This window comes from Oncorhynchus gorbuscha, linkage group LG16 (genome assembly GCF_021184085.1).
Source record: "Oncorhynchus gorbuscha isolate QuinsamMale2020 ecotype Even-year linkage group LG16, OgorEven_v1.0, whole genome shotgun sequence".
In the NCBI taxonomy this organism is placed as follows: domain Eukaryota; kingdom Metazoa; phylum Chordata; class Actinopteri; order Salmoniformes; family Salmonidae; genus Oncorhynchus; species Oncorhynchus gorbuscha.
The window spans coordinates 82,309,399-82,331,738 of record NC_060188.1 but is presented as its reverse complement, the minus strand read 5'-3'; the positions used below and the strand labels follow the sequence as shown (position 1 = coordinate 82,331,738).

At 41.7% G+C, this 22,340-nt stretch overlaps 1 protein-coding gene across 3 annotated transcripts in view; it reads right to left on the bottom strand.

The window, feature by feature from the left end:
- LOC124000352 (calcium/calmodulin-dependent protein kinase type IV-like) overlaps nt 1-22,340 on the bottom strand; it is a 30,056-nt gene that overhangs the window by 5,770 nt on the left and 1,946 nt on the right. For all 3 annotated transcript variants that reach the window (XM_046306650.1, XM_046306651.1, XM_046306649.1), the window contains exons 2-5: nt 2,916-2,994; nt 2,749-2,811; nt 2,562-2,644; nt 2,400-2,472 (exon numbers count right to left, since the gene is read on the bottom strand). In XM_046306650.1, the coding sequence (XP_046162606.1) occupies nt 2,400-2,472; nt 2,562-2,644; nt 2,749-2,811; nt 2,916-2,994 (298 nt within the window). The remainder of the gene's footprint in view (nt 1-2,399; nt 2,473-2,561; nt 2,645-2,748; nt 2,812-2,915; nt 2,995-22,340) is intronic.

The window sequence follows — 22,340 nt, the reverse complement described above, 5'->3', positions numbered from 1 at the left end:
GGATTCAAGTGAGGGAAAGCAATACGTTCAAAGAGTTTGTAGTGTCATGGATAAGGTATAGAGTATAGAGACCTACTCTACGGCTCACTGTCTTGATAATGACATCTGTTTGTAAAGCAACCTATTGTATAACTTATCTTCTGCACACTGTGGGTGGGTTAGTGGTTATGCAAATACCTAGTTTCTTATGTAACATTAAGCTGTTGAAGAACCACATTCCATTCCACTGGAGTGAAAATGCTAAGCATCAAGGTTAGTACTGAATGAGCTATCCTTGTTATGCAACAAAACAGTCATATTTTCTCATTGGGAATGGCTAGGTTGAATAGACCTCGTTCACAGTGAATGAAGGCATCATTTTCTCCCCACACTATGTATTGTGACAACCCCTCGGTGTAATGGCTCTGTGATGTCAGAGGGGAATGCTCCTCTCCTGCACAAAGCTCTATGGAGCTGACACAGATAAGGTGTCCTCTCTCATCTGACAAGTATAGTGTGGGATGGAGGGATGAAGAGCAGGCCGGAGGGAATACAGTTGCCCCCACCATACACACACACATACCACCACAGATATATCAGGTCTCCCACGGCTGCCATAGCACCACACAAAATAAGATTTTCTGGCCAATAGGCCAACGACACAGCTCAGTGTTCTCATTGACAGTGGATCTTTCCAGAGAAAGTAAAGTACATGAGAGGTGGGCGAGATGATGTATTTGGCCAGTGAAGAAAATATTACCTCTCAATCTTAAATCTCAACATCAAGAACCTTACCTAGCCTAATACCGCCTTTTACAGTAAACAACTTAACAAATCTAAAACGTGGTTCCAGATTCTCCGTGTTCAAAAGAATAAACACATTGGGATACTAAGATAACACCAAATGAGAAGCCTATAATAAAGGACTCAAATCTGTCACTAACGGAGTGGGGATTTGCGTGTAGACGTGCCAGTGAGATTGGCCGGACATGAGGCTACCAAGATGCTCCACTGGGACATTAGCTAGATATCCAGATGGCTTTTATCATGTAACAGACAGACTGCAGAAACTCTCCACCGTTTCCGAAGTGGCCGTGTACACTGTAAATACATCACTCCCAATCAACACGGAACAGAAACTTCCACGACGCTTGCTCAACAACACAAGGACACTTTAAAAAGATCTGGAGGCTTCAGAAATCCCGTTTTTTTCCTCCTCAGTCAGCTCGTTGGGAAACCAGCAGCTGTTTCAGACTGCCTTTTCAAACAAGCCCTGAACTGATTTCAATAGACGGCTGTGTTGCAAACTGCCGCACGGGGCGATGTGTGGAGAGTTGGTGACTGAACAAGGGAGAGTTCTTATAGAAATCCTTTGTTTACATGTTGCTTATAAGTGCATTTCACATTACTTTTGGATTATAATTGGATTTTAAGGCTCGTATGAATGTCCTGCTTAATAGAATGTTTGTGTTATCATCGCAAATCAACTGCATTATACTTTAAAAACACTTACAACTTCAACCAGTAAAATGGCTCTTTGGCTAGCCTATATCAATATAGCATTCCAGCTAACAACTGCTGCATCCAAAATAGTTATTTTTCAAAGATCACAACCAAATATAATCTTAGCAACTGTTCAAGCAAGAACCAAAACATCATTGTAAGCCTATGAGAACCCAAAACATGTATTCTGTTTTGAAGTAATAAAAACTCATCTAGGCTATGTTGGAATGGGCGCAGTTGGCAATGGATTTCTTACGGCCGCGCGCATGTGTGCGTGACGTCATTGTGTCGTGTACTGGAAAATCGCACCTTTATTTAACTAGACAAGTTTGTAAATAAGAATTTGTTCTTAATTAACTATGACAGCCTTCCGGGGAACTGTGGGTTAACTGCCTTGTTCAGTGGCAGAACGACAGATTTTTACCATGTCTGCTCAGGGATTCGATCCAATAACCCAGAAAGGGGTCTATGTGTTAAAAAAACACTGTTTAACTATTTAATCTCCTTAGCAACAGCAATCAAACAGAGGATCATGGAATACACTAACATGGGAATGCCTGTTCAACAGGACTCCTAACATGAGGAAGAAGACATATGCCTTGGTGCATGTTGATGAGATGTCAAAGATAGCTATGGTTATGTGATGACTCAAGGAAATCCAGCATACTTGATCCATTTACACTGTTGGTCCAACAATGCTGGTTCAAATGATAGTAAATGTAGGATTTGATTACGGGAAAAGTTTTCTATTGGTGCCATTTTGTTCTGTAAAATGTATAGATAAGGGGACAGGCTGAGTGAATGTGTGATGGTGCCACCCAGCTATGCACGTCAAAAGCATTACAGTATGTCAAGAGTTTGCTAGACATTTATTAGCCTACTTTCTGACAGGTGTCAGAGGAAGGAAGTCAACTTACTGCAACAGCTTCTAATACTTGAATGACAGCATCAGCAGCATCCCGCTCAGTGTAAAAGCCCTTCTCCACAACCCTGAGAGAAAAATATGTTATAATTGTTGCAACAAAGGAATGGTACAGAGTGTGTGTGGGTGCGTGTGACCATTAAGGCAGTTAACTAACCTTTCAAATAGCTCTCCTCCAGTCACAAGCTCCAAGACCAGACTGATCTCTGAAGGGGTCTCAAAGATCTCTTTTAGTTTGATCTGAAAGAAATAAAACAAAATACATAAATTCAGCATCAATAAAAAACATAATAACAATCGTTAATTCTATGCAAGGACAGCACAAAAGTGTGTAGAACCCTTACAATGTTTGGGTGAGAGAGTCGAAGTAGAACACCTATCTCTGTCCTAACTATCTTCTTATCCACCTGCAGAAACAAAACCGAACCGGTTTAAGGAAGAAACATGTACCTGTTGTACTCTGGGTAAAAATATCACACTAAGAATATGAAAACATCCAGTAAGAACTCACTGTTTTCTTCAGTGTTTTCACTGCGTACGGCTTCAGTGTTCCCTTCTGTCGACATCTGCACACCACCGACGTCGCTCCCCTAATTGCAGAGGGAATATACAGTTAAGCTACAAGAACAACTGTCAAGTGGGTAGGGAGTAGCAACACATTGTGCACAACGCCCAAGATACTAACTCCTGGGAAATGGTGAATAGGCTTTGATGTAGTTCTTCTGTACTTCCATTGTGGCTGGGTAGCCTACAGTGGCTACAATCTTAGGGAAAAAAAGAGTTCCAAAAGGGTTCTTTGGCTGTCCCCATAGGAGAACCCTTTTTGGTTCAAGGTAAAAACCATTTTGGGTTCCATGTAGAACTCTCTGTGGAAAGGGTTCCACGTGGAACTGAAAAGGGTACCTGGAACCAAAAATATTTTTTCCAAGGGTTCTCCTATGGACAGCCGAAAAACCCGTTTAGGTTGTTTGAATTGTACTTCCATTATGGCTGGTTAGTACAATTGTCCAAAATAAACTAGGAAAATTCCAACACAATCCCATAGAGCTATGCAGTACAACAATAGTAGGCAGACATGGAGATTAAGCCTATATTCCTTCAGGTTTAAATATTGTCATGTGTTCAGTTGAAATGGGTCAGCAGTTCGTTCACCTGAGCCACTAGCTCTGGGAAAAAAATCCCTGGGCCTCTCAGAGTAGGAGTGCTGATCTAGGATCTGTTTGGCCTTTTAGATCATAATGAATATGATTATATGGACAGGGGGGACCTGATCCTAGATAAGCACTCCTACCCTAAGACAAAGCTAACTAAGATCTACTTTAAATGTATTCAAACATCGTAGTTGTACAAGTAGTACTGTTAATTCTGAATATAATTCCACTTTGCACATATCATATTTTACAGGTACAACCGGTAAAGTGTCAGAGGAGTTGATAATGAGAGTTTAAAGAGAAGATTCCTTTAATGGGTCCAAGAATGCAAGAGGAATACACACTGTCCTGCAGCATGGATGTATATAAAAAGGTAGGCTAAATTCCAATGTGCAAATACATCTAATTTGGCTGCACAGGTTACAATTAGCAGGGAGAGGGAAGAGGCAGAAAGCGAGAGAGTGAGAGATGGGCAGCTTTTGTGTTCAGAGGAAAGCATCTGGGCTCTCAGGTGTCCAGACACCAATATTCACCATTACTACAGAACACTCTCTCCCCCTCTCTCACACCTCCACTCTGCCTCTCTCACACATTCTCTCTCTATTTCAATATACAGTGCATTTGGAAAGTATTCAGACCTCTGCCCTTTTCCCACATTTTGTTACTTTACAGCCTGATTCTAAAATAGATTAAAGAAAATCTACACACCATAATGACAAAGCGAAAACAGGGTTTTGGAAATGTTTAAAAAAGTGTTAAAAATAAAAAACTGAAATACCTTATTTACATAAGAATTCAGATCCTTTGCTATGAGAATGGAAATTGAGCTCAGATACATCCTGTTTCCATTGATCATCCTTGAGATGTTTCTACAACCTGATTGGAGTCCACCTGTGGTAAATGAAATTGATTAGACATGATTTGGAAAGGCACACACCTGTCTATATAAGGTCCCATAGTTGACAGTGCATGTCAGAGCAAAAACTAAGCCATGAGATCGAAGGAATTGTCCGTAGAGCTCCAAGACAGGATTGTGTAGATGAACAGATCCGGGAAAGGGTACAAAAACATTTCTTCAGCATTGAAGGTCCCCAAGAACATAGTGGCCTCCATTATTCTTAAATGGAAGAAGCCTTCATCATTCTTAAATGGTGTCCTTCCTTCCTGAAGGACAACCATCTCTGCAGCACTCCACCAATCAGGCCTTTATGGTAGTGTGGCCAGACGGAAGTCACTCCTCAGTAAAAAGCACATGGCAGCCCGCAAAGCACACGGGGCACAGGTTCAACTTCCAACAGGACAACGACCCTAAGCACACAGCCAAGACAACGCAGGAGTGTCTTCAGGACAAGTCTCTGAATGTCCTTGAGTGGCCCAGCCAGAGCTTGGACTTGAACCCGATCGAACATCTCTGGAGAGACCTGAAAATAGCTGTGCAGCGACGCTCCCGATCCAACCTGACAGAGCATGAGAGGATCTGCAGAGAAGAATGGAAAAAACTCCCCAAATACAGTTGTGCCAAGCTTGTAGTGTCATACACAAGAATACTCTAGGCTGTTATTGCTGCCAAAGGTGCTTCAACAAAGTACTGAGTGTAGGATCTGAATACTTATGTAAATGTGATATTTCATTATTTTTTTATAGATTTGCTACATTTTCGAAAAACCAGCTTTTGCTTTGTCATTATGGGGCATTGTTCCACACCTTTCTCTCTCTCTCTCTGTCTCTCTCTTCTCTTCTCTCTCTTGGCCAGTGGGGAATACCATCACGGCTGGTCCATGTGAACAGACATAAGGCAGGCATGACAGCCAGATCACAGCTTCAATCCAAGCAAAACATCCAAGAGTCTGAGGAGAAAAGCTAGACTTGGACTGTACTCTATCATTGTGCAATGGAGCTCAGGGGCATAAACTAGGCCTATCTGAGCAAATGACGCAAATCAAATAACAATAATTGCAAAATAACATCAAATTGTTATCAGGCTGACTAGATGACCTCATCCTAGCGTACCATCCTCCCTCCTAGGATCCCTCCCTGTAACGTCTACAGTGCCTCATTTTGTTAAATCATTAAATGTTAATGTCGTACAGAACAGAGGGATCTATATTCATGCGTTTGCCCTGCTTGTATGAGACCACTTTACTGCACAACGTTGAAAAGACCCTTAATTGGCAAAGGAGTAAGAGTTTGAAATACACAATGAAGAAGTGAAGAGGAATAGCTATCAACAGTTAGTGCAGTCTAGGCCTGTGTACACACTCCTTTAAAAAAAAAAGAACATTGAAAGCTGATTTGACCTGAACAAAGGGACGTCTTGTATCCTCCATCTTCCTCATGTTATCGTCCGACAAAATATGTCTGAGTCAGTTCTTGAATAAACAACCCATTTATTCCATTCATTTACTCATTCATTTTCATCAATGCATGCCTTAATCCACTTTATAAATCCACCTCCTAATTCAACTTCTTCCTGTATTGTTTCGGTCCTGCTCATTTCATGATTTATGTAACATTGTGTTGAACCTCTCAGCCTTAGCAGAGAAAAGCATTATTTCATCCTGAAGTCATTGTACAGACAGCAGATGAGTGAAGATGCTGGTTCGTTTAGCTTGGAAAGATGACACCCTGAGAATGAAGCTTTTTGTTGCTGTCAGTTCTAGTGCTAAGCTGTACAGAGACTGGCAACAGAGATCTACACATCCAGTAAACTGGACAGAGATCTACACATCCAGTAAACTGGACAGAGATCTACATATCCACTAAACTGGACAGAGATCTACACATCAGTAAACTGGACAGAGATCTACACATCCAGTAAACTGGACAGAGATCTACACATCCAGTAAACTGGACAGAGATCTACACATCCAGTAAACTGGACAGAGATCTACACATCCAGTAAACTGGACAGAGATCTACACATCCAGTAAACTGGACAGAGATCTACATATCCACTAAACTGGACACAGATCTACATATCCACTAAACTGGACAGAGATCTACACATCCACTAAACTGGACAGAGATCTACACATCCAGTAAACTGGACAGAGATCTACACATCCAGTAAACTGGACAGAGATCTACACATCCAGTAAACTGGACAGAGATCTACACATCCAGTAAACTGGACAGAGATCTACACATCCACTAAACTGGACAGAGATCTACACATCCAGTAAACTGGACAGAGATCTACAGATCCACTAAACTGGACAGAGATCTACAGATCCACTAAACTGGACAGAGATCTACAGTATCCACACATAAACTGGACAGAGATCTACACATCCAGTAAACTGGACAGAGATCTACACATCCAGGACAGAGATAAACTGGGACAGAGATCTACACATCCAGTAAACTGGACAGAGATCTACACATCCACTAAACTGGACAGAGATCTACACATCCAGTAAACTGGACAGAGAGTAAACTGGACACATCCAGTAAACTGGACAGAGATCTACACATCCAGTAAACTGGACAGAGATCTACACATCCAGTAAACTGGACAGAGATCTACATATCCACTAAACTGGACAGAGATCTACATATCCACTAAACTGAACAGAGATCTACACATCCATGTAGGAACACGCACACTCACACAGAGAAATTAGCTTCTACTATCATCAGATTCAGAAATGCTTTTATCTGATAAAGGATTAAATTGTGGGATCATTTATAGTTGAATTCGGAAGTTAACATACACCTTAGCCAAATACATTTAAACTCAGTTTTTCACAATTCCTGACATTTAATCCCTTATAAAAATCCCTGCCTTCGGTCAATTAGGATCACCACTTTATTTTAAGAATGTGAAATGTAAGAATAATAGTAGAGAGAATTATTTATTTCAGCTTTTATTTCTTTCATCACATTCCCAATGGGTCAGAAGTTACCATACACTCAATTAGTATTTGGTAGCACTGCCTTTTAAATTGTTTAGCTTTGGTCAAACGTTTTGGTTAGCATTCCACAAGCTTCCCACAATAAAATTGGGTGAATTATGGCCCATTACTCCTGACAGAGCTGGTGTAACTGAGTCAGGTTCTTAGGCCTCCTTGCTTTTTCAGTTCTGCCCACAATTTTTCTATGGGATTGAGGTCAGGGCTTTGTGATAGCCACTCCAATACCTTGACTTTGAAGTCCTTAAGCCATTTTGCCACAACTTTGGAAGTATGCTTGGGGTCATTGTCCATTTGGAAGACCCATTTGCAACCAAGCTTTAACTTCCTGACTGATGTCTTGAGATGTTGCTTCAATATATGTACATAATTTTCCATCCTCATGATGCCATCTATTTTGTTAAGTGCACCAGTCCCCCCTGCAGCAAATCACCCCCACAACATGATGCTGCCACCCCCGTGCTTCACGGTTGGGATGGTGTTCCTCGGCTTGCAAGCTTCCCCCTTTTTCCTCCAAAAATAACGGTGGTCATTATGGCCAAACAGTCCAATTTTTGTTTCATCAGACCAGAGGACATTTCTACAATTAGCCTATCAGAAGCTTCTAAAGCCATGACATTCTGGAATTTTCCAAGTTGTTTAAAGGCACAGTCAATTTAGTGTATGTAAACTTCTGACCCACTGGAATTGTGATACAGTGACTAAAACTTGAAATAATCTGTCTGTAAACAATAGTTGGAAAAATTACCTGTGTCATGCACAAAGCAGATGCCCTAACCGACTTGCCAAAACTATAGTTTTTAACAAGATGCGTTTTAATGACTCCAACCTAAGTGTATGTAAACTTCCGACTTCCACTGTAACTATCAGATTGTTCTTCTACATCATGGCCAGCGAGCTCCATGTCAGATCAGTGATGAGTTCCAGTAATCGACTAATGGATCATATTCATCATTCTGGAATGGCCATATCCATCCACAGTACCAAGATAACATCAGAATGGTTTATTGGGGGGAAATCTGCAAAAGTAAATCACACTGAAAGTAGGACATTTAGTAGCAATGAACAAGACAAACTCATATAGCTAATCCCATAAACAAATTTATACAGCAAATCCAATAAACAAGCTCAAATAGCTAATCCAACAAACAAGTTTATATAGCTAATCCCACAAACAAGTTTATATAGCTAATCCCATAAACAAAGTCATATAGCTAATCCCATAAACACGTTTATATAGCTAATCCCATCAACAAACTCCAATTGCTAATCCCATGAACTCAAGATGCAACACTACTTTAGGTGGGACAATATTGCATTTAAGAGGGAATAAAACAAAACCCTAAGCAAAAGCAGTGACATTGATACATTGTGGGAGGCAACAAGTTTGCCAAGGGAGACTAAATAAAAGTGGGCTCAATTGTTTGAAATGTGAATGTTTGTCATACTCCTATATTTTAAGGCGTCTTAATGTAATTCTCTACAAAAATCTTAATATGGTACAAATGAGATGAGTTAAGATAAGAACTGTCTATGAAGAGGATGACACAGACAAGAGGATTTGTATTTATTTAATTGAACCTTTAGATAACTACGCACTAGGATAATAATAATAATAAACCATCTGCAATCTGAATGGCATTATACGATCCCCCTGGAAACCACACTGACCTCACCCTCTTCAGTTAATAAGTGACAGGCAGCATCCACTCCCATTTATATCACCATTATGAAGTGAGACAAATGTTGGACAAGTGGAATATGATGACCGCAAATGCCACTCACAACTTAAGATAGACAACCTTATTTCAGATGCCCATTGTTTAAAATAAATGTCTCGTTAATCTTTTACACAATTGATGGTTGTCGTCCTCACCAGGACTGTACAGGATTAGTGCCTGTCATGTGGCTTTACACAGCATGAATGAAAATAACAAATTAACTTAAAAAAGAAAAACGACTGGTTCTTTTCAATCATAGTTATTGGAATTTAACTCATGTAGAGCTTTTACAAAATTAATTTGTCGTAAAGTGCATTACAGCAAACAGGGCCTAAACCCCCATAAGAGATTTAGATTATTAATGCTACTCAACAATATGACTATGTAATTACAACTGTCGAAGTTACACCAATTGACTAAAACTCAAATAAACCCTCAAGCTTTTCTAAACCAACAAAACAAGTCATCTGAATGAAGGCATATCTTTGCTGTTGCAGCTCATTGCTGCCTTACTCACACAACATTGTGTAATCCCAGCAGAGATGCTGCTGCTCCTCTCAGGAGCAAGACGAGCTAAATGCATGCATTCAGCTGGGGCCACTGCCTGTCTGCTCCGACTCCGATTGAGAATGCTCAAAGTCCAAAACTTCAACTGTGTGTGATGGTATAACTGGGGCTAGGAGTTATTCCAGACCACGTGAATTGAGCCTGGAAAAACTTGAGCCCTGGGTAGGTAGCCCATAATGATTCCTGATCAGAGTAAACACCTGGCCCTAGTGATGGTATAAGGGCTCTATGGTATTTGTCCCCATGTGCAGTTGCAATCCGTAGTCTGGCTTTTTTATGGAGGTTACGGAGCTGAACGGCCTTTCAGGTTATGTCGATATAGGACTCATTTTTACTGTGGATATAGATGCTTTCGTACCTGTGTCCTCCAACATCTTCACAAGGTCCTTTGCTGTTGTTCTGGGATTGGCACTTTTCACACCAAAGTACATTCATCTCTAGGAGACAGAACGCGTCTCCTTCCTGAGAGGTATTGTAACGCTCGTCGTAGGTGGAAGAAGAGGAGGACCAATGCGCAGCGTGGTAAGTGTCCATATTGTTTAATACGAATACTGAACACTGAACACAAACAATAAAACAACAAAACGAACAGTCCTGAACGGTGAAGCAAAACACAGAAAATAAAATATAATTACCCACAACTAAAAGGTGAAAACAGGCTGCCTAAGTATGGTTCTCAATCAGGGACAACGATTGACAGCTGCCTCTGATTGAGAACCATACCAGGCCAAACACAGAAATACCAAATCATAGAAAAAAGAATATAGACTGCCCACCCAACTCACGCCCTGACCATACTAAAACAAAGACATCACAAAGGAATTAAGGTCAGAACGTGACAGTACCCCTCACCCAAAGGTGCGGACTCCGGCCGCAAAACCTGAACCTATAGGGGAAGGTCTGGGTGGGCGTCTGTGCGCGGTGGCGGCTCTGGCGCGGAACGTGGATCCCACTCCACCATAGTCTTTGTCCGCTTCTTTTCCCGCCTCAGTGGCACCTTTAGAGCGGCGACCCTCGCCGCCGACCTCGGACTGGGGACCCTAGCAGTGGGCCCCGAATGGACGGGAGATTCCGGTAGCGCCGGACAGGCGGGAGATTCCGGCAGTGCCGAAGTTACGGGCGACTCCGGCAGCTCAGGACAGACGGGCGACTCCGGCAGCTCAGGACAGACGGGCGACTCCGGCAGCTCAGGACAGACGGGCGACTCCGGCAGCTCAGGACAGACGGGCGACTCCGGCAGCTCAGGACAGACGGGCGACTCCGGCAGCTCAGGACAGACGGGCGACTCCGGCAGCTCAGGACAGACGGGCGACTCCGGCAGCTCAGGACAGACGGGCGACTCCGGCAGCTCAGGACAGACGGGAGACTCCGGCAGCTCAGGACAGACGGGAGACTCCGGCAGCCCAGGACAGACGGGCGACTCCGGCTTCCTTGACCGCCGTGCCAACTCTATTCTCCAGGATATCCCTCCTCGCACTGTCCCAGAGAATCCCAGGCGGGCTCCAGCACTCTCCCTGGGTCGACCGACCAACTTTCTATCTCGTCCCATGTTGTCACCTCCTCCAGATAGCGCTGCTCCTTACCACGCTGCTTGGTCCTTTGGTGGTGGGTGATTCTGTAATGCTCGTCGTAGGTGAAAGAAGAGGAGAACCAATGCACAGCGTGGTAAGTGTCCATATTGTTTTAATACGAATACTGAACACTGAACAAAAACAACAAAATGACAAAACGAATACTGAACAATGAACAAAAAAATAAAACTGACAAAACGAACAGTCCTGAATGGTGAAGCAAAACACAGAACAGAAAATATAATCACCCACAACTCAAGGGTGAAAACAGGCTGCCTAAGTATGGTTCTCAATCAGGGACAATGATTGACAGCTGCCTCTGATTGAGAACCATACCAGGCCAAACACAGAAATACCAAATCATAGAAAAAAGAACATAGACTGCCCACCTAACTCACGCCCTGACCATACTAAAACAAAGACATCACAAAGGAACTAAGGTCAGAACGTGACAGGTATGACGGCTGCGTGGTCCCATGGTGTTTATGCTTGCGTGCTATTGTTTGTACAGATGAACGTGCTATCTTCAGGCGTTTGGAAATTGCTCCCAAGGATGAACCAGACTTGTGGAGGTCTACAATTTTTTTCTGAGGTCTTGGCTAAATTTTTTTGATTTTCCCATGATGTCAAGCAAAGAGGCCCTGAGTTTGAAGGTAGGCCTTGAAATACATCCACAGGTACACCTCCAATTGATTCAAATTATGTCAATTAGCCTATTAGAAGCTTCTAAAGTCATGACATTATTTTCTGGAATTTTCCAAGCTGTTTAAAGGCACAGTCAACTTAGTGTATGTAAACTTCTGACCTACTGGAATTGTGATACAATGAATTATAAGTGAAATAATCTGTCTGTAAACAATTGTTGGAAAATTACTTGTGTCATGCACAAAGTATTTGTCCTAACCGACTTGCCGAAACTGTAGTTTGTTAACAAGAAATTTGTGGAGTGGTTGAAAATCGAGTTTTAATGACTCCAACCAAAGTGTATGTAAACTTCTGACTTCAACTGTATATGTTCAACGTTGAACTCAGCGCTAAGAGATATTCTGTCACTTGTCAAGCTTGCAGGCATATAGTTAGTCTGATCAAACACATCGGCCTCACCTTAGAAAGTGTAAGACTCCCTATAGTAACAATATGGTTTTTGGTACTGTTAACTCCTGTAGGCTAAACCCATCTGAGCCAACAGGGATAGCCTATATTCAACTTTAAGTATAATGCTATGGGCTCTTTTTTTGGCTGGCGTTAAGGAGGCGCTAGTGTCACATGCACGTTACTTTGCAATTTCGTCTCACCTGTGGGGAGAGGGGCATTCTTCTTACCAAACCACATGACCTCCAAAACAAAGGTCATGTGGTTTGGTAAGAAGAATGCCCCTCTCCCCACAGGTGTGATTACTACCTCTGATGGTTTAGAGCTTGAGGTAGTCACCTCATACAAGTATTTGGAAGTATGGCAAGACGGTACACTGTCCGTCTCTCAACACATATCAAAGCTGCAAGCTAAAGTGAAATCTAGACTTGGTTTCCTCTATCGTAATCGCTCCTCTTTCACCCCAGCTGCCAAACTTACCCTGATTCAGATGACCATCCTACCCATGCTAGATTACGGAGACATACTTTATAGATCGGTAGGTAAGGGTGCTCTCGAACGGCTAGATGTTCTTTACCATTCGTCCATCAGATTTTCCACCAATGCTCCTTATAGGACACATCACATTACTGCACTCTATACTCTTCTGTAAACTGGTCATCTATGTATACCCGTCGCAAGACCCATTGGTTGATGCTTGTTTATAATACCTTCTTAGGCCTCACTCCCCCCTATCTGAGATATCTTCTGCAGCCTTCATCCTCCACATACAACACCCGTTCTGCCAGTCACATTCTGGTCTTCAAAGCACATACATCCCTGGGTCGCTCGTCTTTTCAGTCCGCTGCAGCTAGCGACGAGCTGCAACAAACACTCAAACTGGACAGTTTTATCTCAATCTCTTCATTCAAAGACTCAATCATGAACACTCTTATTGACAGTTGTGGCTGCTTTGCGTGATATATTGTTGTCTCTATCTTTTTCACCTGTGTGCTGTTGTCTGTGCCCAATAATGTTTGCATCCTGTTTTATGCTACTACCATGTTGTGCTGCTGCCATTTTGTGTTGCTACCATGCTGTGTTGTTGCTGCCATGCTATGTTGTTGTCTTAGGTCTCTCTTGCCGTGATGTGTGTTTTGTCCTATATTTGTATTTATATGTATTTTTAATCCCAGCCTCTGTCCCCGCAGGAAGCCTTTTGCCTTTTGGTAGGTCGTCATTGTAAATAAGAATTTGTTATTAACTGACTTGCCTAGTTAAATAAAGGTTAAATAAAAATGTAAAAACTAGTGCACCAGCATTTTCCAGCCCTAACGCCAGGTTTGGCAATTTACAGGGGTGTGGAAATATTTGAGGCGTGTCCTTAAAAACATGATCCAAAGTGCTATTTTCAGGCAGCGCTTATAGGGATATTTAAGAACAACCAAAAGCTGGTTTTAGCAGTAACATAGTTGGTTATGGCATGAATTTTGACAGTGGAAACAGCCTATTCAGCCGTGACGCACACTGCCCATATGCGCATGGAACAATATGTGATATGGGGCCTGTATATTTCGTATTTATAAACATAAAACACTCATGCTTCTTCCCCATTTCATTTTATTTGATTAAAAACCAAGCATAGTCTCCTCTACTCTCAATTAAGTATGTTTTCTTTTTGTCCTGCCCAATGTAATCAAGTAGGCGAGTCAAGACCGTCAATAAAGGGTTTGGCTCCTGAGACCACTTGGAAATAAATCTTAATCACCAAAGCATTATTAAAATATCAAGTTTGAGAGGATTAAAACAGTGAGCTGACATTTATGTATTGTACTCTATGTATTGTAGGCAGGCCTACATTATTTTAGCAATGCTTGTAACATCTGCTTCCAACTCACACCCTCAATCATGTAGATCCACTGAACGCAGCTCACTCTCCAGATCCCAATCACCTGAATTCTAATCACCTGTTCACACACCTGAATGTCATTATCACACACTATTTAGTTCAGTTCTTTGCACCTCATCACTGTGAGGTATTGTTTGTTTTGTGACACATTGCTTTGAGTGCTGGGTTTCCTGTGAATTACTCCTCCAATGTATGATAGTTTTTGCCTGCCTCACTAACGACACCTTTAGCCTATCAGATTTCCTGTTCTCTACCTATTGCCTGATCTCCCGGACTACGTTACTAGCCTTTTCCTTGCCTGTACTGTTACCCTTTTGGACCCCTGTGTATGACCTTCTGCCTGCCCCTGTGGTCCTTTGCAAATAAACACCTGCTGCACCCTGCGCTTGAAACCAGCTCTCTGTCTCCCCTGGTGTTCATTACAATGCGTTGGAGGTGCTTGAAACCAGCTCTCTGTCTCCCCTGGTGTTCATTACAATGCGTTGGAGGTGCTTGAAACCAGCTCTCTGTCTCCCCTGGTGTTCATTACAATGCGTTGGAGGTGCTTGAAACCAGCTCTCTGTCTCCCCTGGTGTTCATTACAATGCGTTGGAGGTGCTTAAAACCAGCTCTCTGTCTCCCCTGGTGTTCATTACAATGCGTTGGAGGTGCTTGAAACCAGCTCTCTGTCTCCCCTGGTGTTCATTACAATGCGGAGGTGCTTAAAACCAGCTCTCTGTCTCCCCTGGTGTTCATTACAATGCGTTGGAGGTGCTTGAAACCAGCTCTCTGTCTCCCCTGGTGTTCATTACAATGCGTTGGAGGTGCTTGAAACCAGCTCTCTGTCTCCCTGGTGTTCATTACAATGCGTTGGAGGTGCTTGAAACCAGCTCTCTGTCTCCCCTGGTGTTCATTACAATGCGTTGGAGGTGCTTGAAACCAGCTCTCTGTCTCCCTGGTGTTCATTACAATGCGTTGGAGGTGCTTGAAACCAGCTCTCTGTCTCCCCTGGTGTTCATTACAATGCGTTGGAGGTGCTTGAAACCAGCTCTCTGTCTCCCCTGGTGTTCATTACAATGCGTTGGAGGTGCTTGAAACCAGCTCTCTGTCTCCCCTGGTGTTCATTACAATGCGTTGGAGGTGCTTGAAACCAGCTCTCTGTCTCCCCTGGTGTTCATTACAATGCGTTGGAGGTGCTTGAAACCAGCTCTCTGTCTCCCCTGGTGTTCATTACAATGCGTTGGAGGTGCTTAAAACCAGCTCTCTGTCTCCCCTGGTGTTCATTACAATGCGTTGGAGGTGCTTAAAACCAGCTCTCTGTCTCCCCTGGTGTTCATTACAATGCGTTGGAGGTGCTTAAAACCAGCTCTCTGTCTCCCCCTGGTGTTCATTACAATGCGTTGGAGGTGCTTGAAACCAGCTCTCTGTCTCCCCTGGTGTTCATTACAATGCGTTGGAGGTGCTTAAAACCCCCTACATGTGTTCATGCCACCATGAAAGGAAAGATGAGAACCTCGGTGAATATCGGTGAACCTTGTATTTAGAAGTTATTTTCCTGTAACAGTTTTACAGTAGGCTACCCTTACCCTAGGCCTACTATACCGAAGGCTGGTTCAACAGCAATGCATGTATCTTTTTTTGTGCTGACGATTTTGTCATTACATTTTACATGTATTTATTGTTGTTGAAAAAACAAACAGCTTGTTTTTTGTTTCATATGATTAAAACCAAACTTATTCGAATCTTTCACTGTTCTGGTTTTATGGTGAGAATGTCTGTGGCACGCATGCAATGCAACTTCTAGAGAAGTGTGAATGCGATCTGTAAGATGGTTCCAATTTGTATATAAAACATATTTGGGAGCAGTATAACGGTGAGTGGACATTCTCCCTTTCTATTGGATCTTTGTTCAGCAACTGTGAAAAGTTTGGATGTCTGTAAAACATATTGAATTGTATATGCCCACAGGAAGAAATGATGGTACCTGTAAGTGTATTTAGACAGCCTATTTAAAATAGTTTTTTTGTTAAGAATTTGAATAAAATAATCTTGCTTATTGACATAGTTTGGCATGTCCATTGTAATTTACAGTAGCGCTAGCCCCTATATCAGTGTGAGTGCTATTGAAGACATGTTCAAATTAACATATTCAGCAAAGATAGTCTACAATGTTTTATTTTGTTTCTGTAAGCTGTTTAACAAACTATAAAGGACTAACATTGGAAATGGAGTTGATTCCAAGGCAATACATAAAAGACCGTAAAGGAACCATATATTTAGCCATGAAGCACTTTCAGATTGGCCAGTGAGGGGGCCAAGCCTCGACACACCCACAACTTGTTCATTCGTCAAAGCTCAGCCCTTTCGTGCTGCCAGCAACTAGGCCGATAATTCTGATTGTGAAAATAGCTAAAAATATTTCTGACACTCCCCAAATCTATAGCGCTACTGCCAGCGCTTAAATTTACCATTGCATTAGGTTTGTTAAAATATAGCCCTATATCACCTATTTCCTGTCAGATAAATTAATTACCAACATTAATGAATTCTAACTCCACAGGGCACCATCTCTCTGCTCACAACAGACAGCAGGACGGCTTCATCCCATTTCGACAGCATGGGAAGCAGCAGCAGCTCCATATGGGTCTTCTATAGATGGCTCTAATTTCCCCTGATCCTATGCATTAGATTCCCTCCCTCTCTATTCCATATCCATGATTAGGGCTCAGTGGCAGATCCTTAAGCACAGCTGTTGTCCAGATGCTATCAGACTGCCTTGTATAATACAATTCATTATGAATACGGAATGGGGCTCGTATAGATCCTGCAGCAGAGACAGAGACATATTATGCAGTGCAAGGGAATGATCAATAATGCACCTTTTGGTTTAGACTGTAGTCCTAAACCTCAAGCAGCACACCTCATGTTACGATACTATATGATAATATTGAATGTACTTCATTGAAACACAGCCTGCCCTATTGTATGTTTCTATATCTCACCCTCTCTCCGAAGGTTAGGGGTAAACAAAAGCAAATAAAATATCACATGCACCAATCCACATACTCTCAATATATGCTGTCACCAGACCACCAAAATGTATCTGTTATAATCTGCTATGAAATCATAAACATGTGCTGTTGCTGGTGTCTCACAGTGTCATTGTCTAGAGACTGTTTCGGTAGTAGGTGACATCCACATTGCTCTTATGAAATCCACAGAGTATCTCAAATGAGGACAATATGTTAATTTGGCCACTATGACTCACGAGCAAAAGTGACGAGGGAATTATTTGTATCTATTGTTCATGCTTTGAAAGTGTTGACAGTTCTACAGCAAAGTGCTATGAAGTTAAAGATTTTCCAAATGGACCATGGTCATAAATAACAATTATCGGTATAATAAAAATGGAAATGGACAGTATATATATATACAGTGCCTTCAGGAAGTATTCACACACCTTGACTTTCTCTACATTACAAAGTGGGATAAAAATAAAAATAAATTGTCAACGATCTAGACAAAATACTCTAATGTCAAAGTGGAAGGAAAATTATAACATTTGTAAAACATTTAAGAAAAATAAAACTTATCTTGATTACATAAGTATTCAATCCCCTGAGTCAATATGTGTTAGAATCACCTTTGGCAGCTATTACAGCTGGGTGTCTTTCGGGGTAAATCTCAAAGCGTTTTACACACCTGGATTGTACAATATTTCCACATTATTCTTGAAAAGATTCTTTAAGCTCTGTCAGTTGTTGATCATTGCTAGACAGCCATTGGCAAGTCTTTCCATCGTTTCCCAAGCTGATTTAAGTCAAAGCTGACACTAGGCCCAGGAACATTAAATGTCGTCTTGGTAAGCAACCCCAGTGTGTATTTGGCCTAGTGTTCTAGGTTTGGTATTTTGTATTTTATTAGGATCCCCATTAGCTGTTGCGAAAGCAGAAGCTACTCTTCCTGGGGTCCACACAAAACATCAAATATGACATAATACAGAACATGTATAGACAAGAACAGCTCAAGGACAGCTCTACATCAATTTTTAAAAAGGCACACGTAGCCTACATATCAATGCATACACACAAACTATCTAGGTCAAATATGGGAGAGGCATTGTGAGGTGTTGCTTTATCTGTTTTTTTTTAACCAGGTTTGCTGTTCATTTAAGCGACATGAGATGGAAGGGAGTTTCATGCAATAATGGCTCTATATAATCCTGTACACTTTCTTGAAATTGTTCTAGATTTGGGGACTGTGAAAAGACCCCTGGTGGCATGTCTGGTGGGTGTGTGTGTCAGAGCTGTGTGTAAGTTGACTATGCAAAGAAATTGGGATTTTCAACACATTCATTTTTTTATAAAAATAAGTGATGCAGTCAGTCTCCCCTCACCTCTTAGCCAAGAGAGACTGCCATGCATAGTATTTATATAAGCCCTCTAATTACAATGAAGAGCTAGATGTGCCACTCTGTTCTGGGCCAGCTGCAGCTTAACTAGGTCTTTCCTTGCAGCACTTGACCACACAACTGGACAATAATCAAGATAAGACAAAACTATAGCCTGCAGGACTTGCTTTGTGGAATGTGATGTCAAATAAGCAGAGCATCTCTTTATTACGGACAGACCTCTCTCTATCTTTAAAACCCTTGAATCTATAGGTTTTGACCGTGACCATTTACAATCTATGATATGAAGTAATTTAGTCTCCTCAACTTGTGCAACAGCAACACCATTCATTACCAGATTCATATGAGGTCTAGAACTTAGGGAATGATTTGTACCAAATACAATGCTCTTAGTTTTAGTTTATTACTGGCCACTCATTCCAAAACAGACTGCTACTCTTTGTTAAGGGTTTCATTGACTTCATTAGCTGTGGTTGCTGATGTGTATATGGTTGAATCATTAGCATACATGGACACACATGCTTTGTTTAATGCCAATGGCAGGTCATTGGTAAAAATAGAAAAGAGTAGTGGGCCTAGAGAGCTGCCCTGCGGTACACCACACTTTACATGTTTGACATTAGAGAAGCTTCCATTAAAGAAAACCCTCTACGTTCTATTAGATAGATAGCCTGAATCCACAATATGGCAGAGGTTGAAAAGCCAGGTTAAAGACTGCACAGAAAAGTCATTGATCTTGGCTTCATAATACAGTTTATTCTTCTTTTTGTTGAGTTTAATCACATAATTTCTCCACTTGCAGTAAGTCAACCAGTCAGATCAAATGAATTATCTAAGTGAGTCTCAGAAATTGATCATGTTATCTGATGTTAGTAAGTTATTGATTGCGTGAACCTTATTTTTAAGGATACATATATTAATATGGGCTACCCTTTCCTGGGTAGCTTATCAGAGATAGACATAACATGGAAAAGAGAAAACATAGCAAGAAAAAAATATATACATTCAGAAGTCCATTAAATCAGTTGGTGTGTGTGCTGCGGGCTTGAAGCTAAAAACCCATATGCTTGGCTCTCTCATCCCTTCCAGGCTGGGATAAGTTATTTCCTGTCCAGAACAGCTACCTTGTCCTTGAACTGCCCTGGGCCTATCACCTGGGCCCTGTGGTGGGTTTTCCAGTTCTGAGGGCGCGCTCCATCACAATCTTCCTGTGATCCATCTTCAGTTTCTCCAAGATCATTTCCCTCACTTTATCCTCAGACTCCATCCAGGTCTCATGTGGAAACTCTGCAATTCCGTCCACAACCATGTTTTTCGCCTTGATTGTCCCTCGAGATGATCAGATTTCTCTATCATTGTTATCATGGATTCACATACAGAACTAAGGTCCTCTCTCAATGACTTGCAGATTGCTGTCATCTTGTCGTCCTCCTGTTTAAACTCACCGAGCTGACCCAGTGAGAACTGCAAACTGTTCTTCAGGTTAGCTTAAAATATCCTTCACCTGTGATAGACAGACAACACTGTCCTCAACGGTACTCCCACCGGCTTTGGTCTTTGTCATGTTAGCAATGTAGGCTACTCTGTTACCCTTCGCAGTTCCATACAACAACAAACAGCAGGGGTCTAGACAGCCACAAGCCCGGGACAATCCGTGGTCCCAGCTACAAAGGCTAATCGGTTCGCAGGCTGCGTACGAGCCCTGAAGAAAACCCTGCTAGCTTGATAGGCTGCTAGCTAGCAGCTAGGCTAGCTGCTACGCAAAACACACTCCTAAGACCCAGCCTTGGTTGGCAGGATCACGGGACAGATAGTAGCAGTCCCAGAAACTGATGCCAAGCGCATCGCGGGATCCAAACTCAAAAAGGTTAGCAACTAAAAAACTTTTCAAGAAACTTTCAAAACTTTCCAAAACAACAAACTGAGCTCTTCCTCATCCTGCTGAAAGGTGCATTTTGTTATTGTCTCAGTGTCTGTTGGAAAGCAGACAGAACCAAGTTTTCCTCTAGCATTTTGCCTGTACATAGCTCTTTTCCATTTCTTTTTATCCCAGAAAACACCCTAGTCCTCGCAAATGACAATAACACGCATAACATGATGCAACCACCACTATGTTTGAAAATTTGAAGAGTGGTACTTACTGATGTGTTGGATTTGCCTCAAACATAACTATTTGTAATCAGGACATAAAGTTAATTTCTTTGCCATATTTTTACTTTAGTGCCTTATTGCAAACAGGATGCAAGTTTTGGAATATTGTTATTCTGTACAGGCTTCATTCTTTTCACTCTATCACCAGAGGCCTAATGGTGAAATCCCAGACCAGTTTCCTTCCTCTCTGGCAACGGGGATAGGATGGATGCCTGTGTCTTTGTAGTGACTGGGTGTATCGATACACCATCCAAAGTGTAATCTGTAGCTCAGTTGGTAGAGCATGGCGCTTGTAACGCCAGGGTGGTGGGTTCGATCCCCGGGACCACCCATACGTAGAATGTATGCACACATGACTGTAAGTCGCTTTGGATAAAAGCGTCTGCTAAATGGCATATATTATTATTATTATTATTATTATTCCCCATGTTCAAAGGGATAGTCAATGTCTGCTTTTTTAAAACCATCTACCAATAGGTGCCCTTCTTTGTGAGGCATTGGAAAACCTCCCTGGTCATTGTGGTTAAATCTGTGTTTGAAATTCACTGCTCGACTGAGGGACCTTACAGATCATTGTATGTTTGGTGTACAGAGACGAGGTAGTCATTGAAAAATATTTTTAAACACTATTATTGCACACAGAGTGAGTCCATGCAACTTATGTGACTTGTTTAGTACACGTTTACTCCTGAACAGATTTAGGCTTGCCATAACAAAGGGCTTGAATACTTATTCACTCTCTTCTCATTTTTTATTCATTTGTACAAATGTCTAAAATCATAATTCCACGTTGACATTATGGGGTAATACATTTTAAATTCCCACTAATACAATAACATCTGGAAAAAGTCAAGGGGTGTGAATACTTTCTGAAGACACTGTATAAACATTACATACAGTTGAAGTCGGAAGTTTACATACACTAGGGAGTTTTTCCTAGCCACCGTGCTTCTACACCTGCATTGCTTGCTGTTTGGGGTTTTAGGCTGGGTTTCTGTACAGCACTTTGAGATATCAGCTGATGTACGAGGGGCTATATAAAATAAAATAAAATTTGAAATTTGAAAAAAACTTAGGTTGGAGTCATTAAAACTTGTTATTCAACCACTCCACAAATTTCTTGTTATAGTTTTGGCAAGTCGGTTAGGACATTAGGACATCTACTTTGTGCATGACACAAGTAATTTTTCCAGCAAATGTTTACAGTCAGATTATTTAACTTATAATTCACTGTATCACAACTCCAGTGGGTCAGAGGTGTACAAACGGGCGGCAGGATAGCCTAGTGGTTAGAGTGTTGGACTAGTTCAAATCCCCGAGCTGACAAGGTACAAATCTGTCATTCTGCCCCTGAACAGGCAGTCAACCCACTGTTCCTAGGCCGTCATTGAAAATAAGAATGTGTTCTTAACTGACTTGCCTGGTAAAATAAAAATAAGTGTGGCTTTAAACAGCTTGGAAAATTCCAGAAAATAATGTAATGGCTTTAGAAGC